Source organism: Heterocephalus glaber, unplaced genomic scaffold (genome assembly GCF_053883595.1).
Source record: "Heterocephalus glaber isolate CG9 unplaced genomic scaffold, H.glaber_assembly_v1.0 deba00001613, whole genome shotgun sequence".
In the NCBI taxonomy this organism is placed as follows: Eukaryota; Metazoa; Chordata; class Mammalia; order Rodentia; family Bathyergidae; genus Heterocephalus; species Heterocephalus glaber.
In genome coordinates this window covers 32,018,707-32,027,983 of record NW_028258384.1, presented here as the reverse complement: position 1 = coordinate 32,027,983, position 9,277 = coordinate 32,018,707, and the positions used below count along the sequence as shown (strand labels likewise).

At 34.4% G+C, this 9,277-nt stretch overlaps 1 protein-coding gene across 1 annotated transcript in view; it reads right to left on the bottom strand.

Annotated features, from left to right (window-relative positions):
• Positions 1–6,526: 6,526 nt before the first annotated feature.
• The window catches only part of Il1rapl2 (interleukin 1 receptor accessory protein like 2), a 647,009-nt gene continuing 644,258 nt past the window's right edge, over positions 6,527–9,277 (bottom strand). Inside the window, exon 9 of the mRNA XM_021241626.2 lies at positions 6,527–9,253. Coding sequence (XP_021097285.2) covers positions 8,568–9,253 — 686 coding nt within the window. The 3' untranslated portion in view covers positions 6,527–8,567. The remainder of the gene's footprint in view (positions 9,254–9,277) is intronic.

Here is a 9,277-nt window from a genome sequence, read left to right as displayed (position 1 = left end):
ACCTAAATTTTTTATCTTTATTGGTCAAATGAGGTGATCCTATTCCTAAAAAACATTATACACAAAAGACTGCTGTTTGTGTTAAATAATGTTGTATATATTCACAAAATTAGTCCTAAGTAAGGCTTACTTATCTTGTAACTCCTGAGTCCTCTCCTTATTGCTCACTTAACTCCCAGTCATGTCTTCAGCATATTTTCAGCATTCCACTTGTGCACAGTACTTTCATAAAATCCTAAATTCTTCCTACTTTCAGTATCCATTTCCTTCCATGTTTATCAAAACTTATTCATCAGTTGCCTCATAACTGCAGGGTTCTGTTGTCCATGGTACATCTGTCACTTAAGCATATCACTTAGTTTATGAGACTCGGTTTTTCCAAAGCTAAAATTAAATGATTGAAATACAGTAGATAGCCTTGAAGTCACCATCCAATTCTAAGATTGCATAAATTGAGGCTTACTAATGTATTATTTAGTAAACATGTTTCTTTTCCTGATAGAGGAATTTGGTGGAATCATAGAGGATAGATTATGGCAACTCACTAGGAAAAATACGATTTAACTTAGTGAAGATTATTTAAGGACTTTGATCAGAGGCCTTTTGGGAAAGGCCTCATAAATTTTGATTTTCTTTAAATCACACTTCATAAATGGCTGTCTATTTTGCTATGCCTACCGTCAGCTCCATCTTTTGGTTCCTAGGTAGCAACTATTTCATAAACGCTATCATTTCTTAAATAAAAGAAGATATTTGTATGTATTATTTTGGATTTAACTCCTTATGCATTTAGTTGAGTCAGATTCTCTTTAGAAATAAGCACTATTTCTGAGAAACTTTTTTAGCAAACTTTCTTTTACATTGGTATCATCCCTACCATACTTTTCCAGATATTATACTTATCCAGATACTTTTCAGATGACCAACTCTTTCAAGTCATTGTCTCACTGTGAAAATAATCACCTTTCAAAAATGCTACTCATAGGGCTGGAGATGTAGCTCAGAAGTAGAGTGCCTACCTTGCAAGCTCAAAGCCCTGTGTTCAATTTCTGATACCAAAAAAGGGGGGCAACAACAAAAACAAAAGCCAAAAATCAAAAAACCTTTAGCTGGGCATGGTAGCACACTCCTGTAAGTCCAGGACTTGGGAGGCTGAAGCAGGAGGATAGCTGCGAGTTCCAGGGCAGCCTGGGCCTCATAATGAGTTCCAGGCCAGATTAAATTACATAGCTAGACCCTGTCTCAAAAAAAATTTCTACTCATAGGTTAGATATCTTCTTTAAAAAAATATCTTCCTGAAGCAGAGCTCATGGAGTGCTATTATTATAAAGTTACTTAATCAGATTTGGGGCATTCTAAATTCCTATGACATGAATTTGGCTTGATTCTAAAAGATGAAGGAAAAAGAAAATCTATATTAGAGCTTTGTTTTGTTTTGTTTTGTTTTTTGGCTTCTCTTTCTTTTAAAAGAAAGAACAAAATGACAAATCAAAATTTGAGGCAGCTGGATGTTTCCCATCATGAGGTTTACACATCTGCATTTTTTCACTTCTCATCCAGATGTTTTGGTCTTGCGTAAACCTAGCTAAAGTGAATCAGAATATCAGGCAATCATCTGGGGACTTTGATTAACATGGACAGAAAATCTGAATAATCCATGTTCTGAGAGTCCTGTTTTGTGTCTAGCTCAGAACACATTACTAATGAGGTCAAAGTTACTGTAGGCTGCTTATTCCTTGTATGGGCCAGTTAGCTCTGATCTGCTCCATGACCACAGAATACACCTCCTGCTTTAGACAGCTATTGTGAAAATAAGTATACTTACTTGGTCATACAGGAAGTCATGACAGAAACTGAATAATGAATCTCTACCATTTGAAAAGTAAAATAAAATTATATTTCTCATGGATGGTAGGTCAGCTATGTCATTTTTGTATAAGACAATAATTATAATAGTCACTGTTATATAGCTCTTATTTGGTGCCAAGCACTGCTCTAAAAACTTAACAAACATTAACTCACAATGTTCACAATAACTCTCCACATGTTACTATTATCCTTATTTTATAAATGAAGAAATGGAGACACAGAAGGGCTAAGGAATTTGCCTCAAGTAAAAATGGATGACTTTTTTAGGGCATTTTCCCACATCTTCTGTATCAAGAAGATTGAGGGCAACAATGTATTGGTGACCTAGAAAATATATCACAGGAGCACAGAATTTGGATACTTCTTTACACTGAGGTTATCGGTGAAATTGCTACTGGGGCACAACTTGTGCCCAGTAAAGTAACCTAGTCTAATCCATATTTTTCCACCCAATATAATTATAGGCATAAAAACACCCTTTGCAAAAAAGAAAAACAAATTTTTGTTGTCAATAGGTTGGCATACAATGTATGCATTTAAGAAAAAGTATGATGTGGTTTGGAGTGATGAGTATGTTTGGGTTGTCTCATAGGACTGAAGTATCTGAGTACCCTGAGGAAGAATTATTTGTATGACTGGCAGAATGCTGAAAAATCTTTGATCTTTAATTACAATTGACATAGAATTCTAAAATTCTAGGCTTAGGCAAGATACAGTAACACCTCGGTTCACATGCTTGTGTTTGCAAACAAAAGCATTTAGCAAAATTTTGCTTGTTCACAAACTCCATATCAGATGACAAACATGACCATGGCCATCTTCCCCACACATGAACACAAATATCTTCAACAAAATTATAAAACAAATTAAGTTAGTGAACCAAGGTACCATTGTATATAGATAATCTGATTTATAGTTCTCTTTTCTTTTTATAAAATTGTAAATAATAAAATTGCTTATCAAAAGAAGCAAATGAAAAACTATCTTCTATCATCTACAATCTATCTATGTTTATCTACCATCTATCCACCTATCATTTTCTTTCATTACTGGAGAATTGAACCTGTAATTGGCCTGGAACTTGCAATTCTCTGTCTCAGCCTCCTGAGTAAGTTGAATTATAGGCGTGCCCCCCCCACTCTGCTATGTTATATTTTTGAAAGACTCTGGGAAGTGAAACTTCACTGATACTCCCAAATGCACTTGTCCATTTAATCAACAAATGTAAAGTGATCATTTACCCATGACCTGCTGCATTACTGGTGCTGAGCATAGCAGGTAATGAGATGTAGGACACTGATCTTCAGAACTTGTTTTTCTACTCTGTTGTTTTCTGCTCTAAAAAGATAAAGGCTCTACTTCCTGTATTTTGTATCCTGCCTATATTTGGTTTTATATTTGGGTTTTATGGGAAAAACAATTTTTTACCATTTTAGTTAGAGACTATATTTGCTAAATGCCATTTTCTTTTCCTTCTCATTAAACTGTATACATTCACTACCCTACTATGTTTTCCCCTTTGGAATGTCAGTGTTTTTATCAGCCATCTTATTCAAATCCCTATCCTCTCTTTCTGAACCCATCTAGTAGGTGAATGAAGAGGACTCCTTGGATATAGAGGATAGAAGACCCCCCAAAATAGAAAGATCCTATCTCTGAATACCTCTGCTTGTAATCCCACCCAGTCTCCATTAGATTGTTATGTATATAAGTAATATTTTTATTGTGTTAAAATGGAAAAAAATGTGAGGGGTTGTTGTTAACAATAGGTTCATATCCTCCTAATTCAATGGCCTGTACAGAATTTTCTGCAAAATCTTAAAGATGGTAATCAGCTAATCACTACAGTTTCAAGTTTGGTGAAAATTGAATTGCAACCTCACCAAGTTTCCAATTACTAACCTTGTTCTTCACAGGAAAAGACTCTGCACTGCTTCCTGTAACTTGGACACATTGCAGCATATCCCCTGCTGTTCTTTGGGACACCTATCTAGCTTCTGCATTTTAGAACTGGTTACAAATAACTGCAATCTCTTCTTCTTGAAATTTCCCCCACTCTGATTCAATCATTTCAATGTCTTCATTTTTAAGATCACAATTATTTTCTCCAGTTTTTTGTTCTTTGTGATTTTGAGATTATAATCAGCAGAGTGAATGTAATTATTTGTTTCTAAACCACATGTGCAGAAGGACATTGCCTTTCCTGATCATTTCTCTCCTCCAAATACTTCATGGGATGCTTCAGTAGCAAATACATCTAGCATTGTGTTGTGGCTTATTCATGTTTTGACAGTATCAGGATACTTGTTTAAAGTAGGTTAAACATTCCCCTAAAAAGTCCTTTGTTACAACTGAAATTTTTGACCTTGAGGTTTTAACTAACATTGTTTTCTTTTTGTCTTTTACTTTTTGTATCATCACACATCTTTTTATCTCTTCCTCCACAGATCCACCTTTTTTGTTTTATTTATTTATTTATTATTTTTTGTGAGAGGATCCTGGTCACAACCTTAGCTCCATCTCTCATTATTTCACACTTGAACCATTAAACTCCCTTCCTCCATTCTCACACCTTACCTAATTCTTCTACATCTGCTTTCAAGGGAATGCTCCAACACTTCTCCCTAGACTTATTTCTTATGATGTCTTCACACAGATTTCTGTGCTTGCCCGCTATAATGCACTTGCTATCAGCTAAGTAGAACTTGCTTCATGTGTATTCCCAGGTGCTATTCTCCACATTTGGAAAATTCCTACTCTTTGCTACTGTTTTCTGTGTTCCAAACATTTCTTACCATGTCAAATCTCAATTGCCCCACCTTGCTTATGTACACAGTGTGTTCAATATTACTTTTCCTACACCAGAATGTGTTTTATTAATACTCTTTTCTTCAAGCATATGATATGAAAACTATTTGATAATTTATTTTAATTTTTTTTTTGTACTGAAGATCGAACTCGGATCCTTGTGCTTGAGAGGCAGGTGGCGGAACCACTGACCTAAATCCCCAGGCCCAATTTATTTTAATTTTTAAGCATTTCTATTATATTTTATGAACTGACCAGTAAACAGTATCGGTCACTCAATAAATACTCATGATTGACGTTAGTACCATCTAGAAAAGATGTAATTGAGAAAACAGCAGGGACCATTGTGGAAAGCAAGTTTGGGTGGGTGTAAGTGATTTTATACATCCTAATTTCATGGTAAAGGAGCACTGAATAACCTTTATAAAAGTACTGGGGATGATTTCAGTTCTTAAAACAGGTAAATTTGATATGAAGGTAATTGAAGTGAAGGATTATTTTTAATAAACTATTCCATACTTTCATCAGAGAGCCTTAATTCTCAAAACTATGACCTCTTATCGGACATCTTACAACATGAATGCATGAATAATGGAGAAATTGGAGCCAGACAATTCTCAAAGTTAAATTCTCTCCCCAAAAAAGAGCAACAACAATTGCAAGTATTCAAACTTAACTTCTCACCATGAAACTATTTTCTCTCTTTAGTCTGCTTTTAACAATTTATTACCTCACCTTGGCACATGAATACAAGGGGTGTAAAGATTTATATGTGCAAATTTCAGGACATTTTCTTTGGTCATTAATTTTCTAGAAAACACTTGGTAAAATGTAAATAATTTATTTTAAAATAAAATGTGAAAGAAAATAAATGGGTGAAAGCCATCTCCTTCCCTTTCTTGGCAGAGTTTTCTTATTTCTCACACTTGCCTGTTGGAGAAGTAATCCTTAGAATACTACCCATTTCCCTCTTCTTTTGAACTACCCTATAATCTCTTTCATAAATGAATTTTATTTTCACTTCTCATTAAGACCTGGTTCCTTCTTTAAGCCCCACAATGTTAAAAATTCATTCTCAACCAAAATATTTGCCTTTCCCATAATACTGCCTTGGGTTCAAACCTTACCAAATGACTGAAACTGTCTGTACTCATAATTTTGAATCTGAAAACAGAACAGATTTGGATCTAATTCAACTAAGGCATGGAGAAAGCAAGGAGGGGCATCTTTTTTTTTTTTTTTCAGGAAGTATCCAGCTACACTTCAGAGTATCTATGGTTAGACTGGAGTGCAGACATTGTTAAATTTGCCAGATTTCAGACTTTGCCAGATTAAACCCATGTACAAGCTGACCATCTTCTTGAGCATTACTTGTTCTCAAAATGATTTCCTTTGTATTGTTATGTTTTGATATTGCGAATTTCTCATCGTATCATATTTTCAAAATGCTTCACCTTAAGAAGTCTGCTTTTAAACGTATGCTAACATCTAGTAACACAACAATAAATTTGTCGTACTTGTGTGAGAACTAGTTATATCAGTGTTTTTCTAGATTTCGAAAATCATTTCAGTGAAAAGTTGAAAAGAAAAAAAAATCACACTGTGGAAGCAACTGGAAGAATGCCTTATGTTCTACACTAAATACTTATTATATGTTTATGATCTATATCTTAAATTTATCTGATGAAAATTAAACTTTGAAATTGCCATCTAGAAATGAATTTTATAGATAGTGTACACATTAATTTCTGAAAATGGTAGAAAAGATTTCTTGTCAAGTTCCCCACTACAAGTGTGAATGCTCTGTTTTTGAGTACCTACTAGTAGTGAAAGGACACATTGTGGCCAGCCAACTCAAATTGCTACCCACGTTTAATCATTGTAAATAAAGGAAGCAGAGAGACCCATGTTATATTTTCAGAACTGGCATGCTTAATACAGAGCTATTAGTTTAAAAATACCACTGAACATTCTATTTGAATTAATCTAAATATCTGTGAAAAAATAGTAAAAAGTACAATTGTCCACTGAAACACACTACTCATTTCATGCAGATTATTAACTTAGTAATTATACATACCATTAAAGAACAACCAGAGTACATAAAATTTTACAACACTCAGAAAACAGTTCAACATTGGTGGATTTTCATTTTGAAATACCGATTGTTTTTACAGAAGCAAAATCTTCTTTCTCAGTGGAAAAAAAATAACATCTATGAAACACATATGTTGAACAAGACTTTTCTAAGGAGCAACTAATTGTTCCATTGTAAAATGTTCATGTATTATAGCTAAGCTTTCACATATTATTGGTATATACTACATTTTCTGAAGAGGTGGATATAGAAAAGCAACAGATAAACAAAATTCAAGGATCACGGAGAATAAATAGTGGGAAAAGGTTGAGAGAAATAGTTAAAGCATATTATCTAATGTTCTCATATATTTGAGCTTCACAATTACAAGAGTTGGGAAAATTCTGAATTTTTACACATTGTGTACATTTGTCCTTGTTTATATTTGTCCACTAACGATTTATAAATCATTTGCAAGTTCCCAAATCAATCATAATAAACAATTGATTCCCACAGGCATCTAGGTGGAGAGCACATCAAATTTGATTAATTAGAAAGAATATAAAGTATTAATCCACAATAAGTACTAGAACAGGGGCACATTCCTTACAGCAAATAGGAAATAGATTACACACAGAGATTTTTGTAGTATGGTTGAGTCACTGTCATTATTTGAAGGTGGACAAGGCTAGTCTGTCAAATATATTTGAAGCATCAGGGATAGAGACACTTGTGCTGGAGCCTTGTACCCATGGACAAGCAGATACTGTGTATGTACAGAATAGTCTATTTCACAATAATATTAAATTGAGAATCCCTATATTTGCTGTTCTACCACTAGTAAACTTGAATCACTTAGCACTTCATCTGTGAATATCGTTGTATTACTTCTTTTCAGTTGCTGACACTTGCAGTCAGTATATGTTTAAATTCAAACATCAGTCATGCTTAAAAACAAGAAGAAAAATGCCCACATCTACATATATACCAGGTCAAAGATCATTTGGGGAAAAAGGTTATCCAAATGTGAGTTAGTTAGAAAACAATAAAATGTGTATTTAAGATGTGTTTTCAAAGTTGTAAAACTTTTGTAATAAGCCAGAAAGCCATAAAGGTTGTTCAAACCATCCTAAAAGAATTCACAGCCTCTCTATTCATTTGCTTAAGAAATGTACATTATTACTTACCTACAAGTTTGCCTACAGAAGATGTGCTTGCTTAATAACCTAAAAGTTGCTATTATTGATTTAGTCTACAGAAGTTGTCCATTATGTTGAAGAAGTTCTAAACATTTCAATCACAGTTTTTTTTCTCAACTGATGTTGTTCTACAAACAGTCTTCCAGCTGGAGTTCCTCAACATTTTTCTTTATAATTCCTGATTCTTCAGTTACTCTTGAGATGTTCTCTTTTCCCCTTAAACTTAGTTCAAATTCTGTTAAAATTTTTAATTTTTCTCATTTCAAGTACCATGTAAATACAGAAATATTCATAAATATGGGGAACATACTTCACTAAATAAGGTTGCAGTCCATGTAGTATCACAAAACCTACTCTAAAAGAACACAATTTTAAAATTTTCCTCTGCAGGAAAAAATTAAAACTGTACATTGGAAAAAGTGCCACACTCAAAAGCACATCCTCTCCCCACTCACTATTTTAGAAATGTAAACAAAAACATTTAAGTACAAAAGCAATTCTGTGCCTTTTTTTTCACTTTCTCAGTACCTCAGTGTTATTAGGTGTATTGTTTTCCACGTATAGCAGAAATTCTGTATGCACATATAACTGTTTAAAGGAATGCAATTTTTTCACTACCAAATGTCACTGGTGAAGCTAAGCTCTTTGGATGACAAAGGCAGCAGGGAACTGTTCCTGGGAAATTCCTGATTATCTTTCAGGGGTAGTTGTCCATTGAGTAGTGTCAGAGGCAAATTACAGTAAGTGTGGTGGTTGCCTAAGGAAGGTAGTGGCAAGGTGCTTGTTGGCATTTCGTGTTTATAACCTCGGCAACAATGCCTCATCTGCATTGAATCTGAATGGTGGAAATCAGGGAGATCAGCTTGAGATGGCACCAGAGTGGCAGAGGTACTGGTCATGGCAATTGAGGGTAAAGGCTGGAGCTCTCCAAAGAGTCCTTGTTCTGCAGAGTCCAGAACATGACACTGAGATAGCATTTCTTTTTTCTTGATGGGCATTTCATATACTAAGTGCTTCCAGAACTTAGAATTTAATTTGCTGCTTTTGGGTCCCTTCCACTTGATCAGAGACAGAAGTTTGATGCTGCGCTTTAGTGATTCTACTTCCTGGCAATTCAGCTTTCCTTTTAACTCTGTACACTCAATCAAAATTACTTTGATTTCTCCACTGACTAGCATGTTATGAAGTCTGCTTTCCAGCTCAAAAATACTCCATCCCCGTCTGAGAATATATTCTGGAGTTAGCAGGATAATAAGTCTTCTACTTTGCTCAACACATCTTGTGAGATCTTCAATGTATGCTACAAATCACAGAAAAAGAGAAA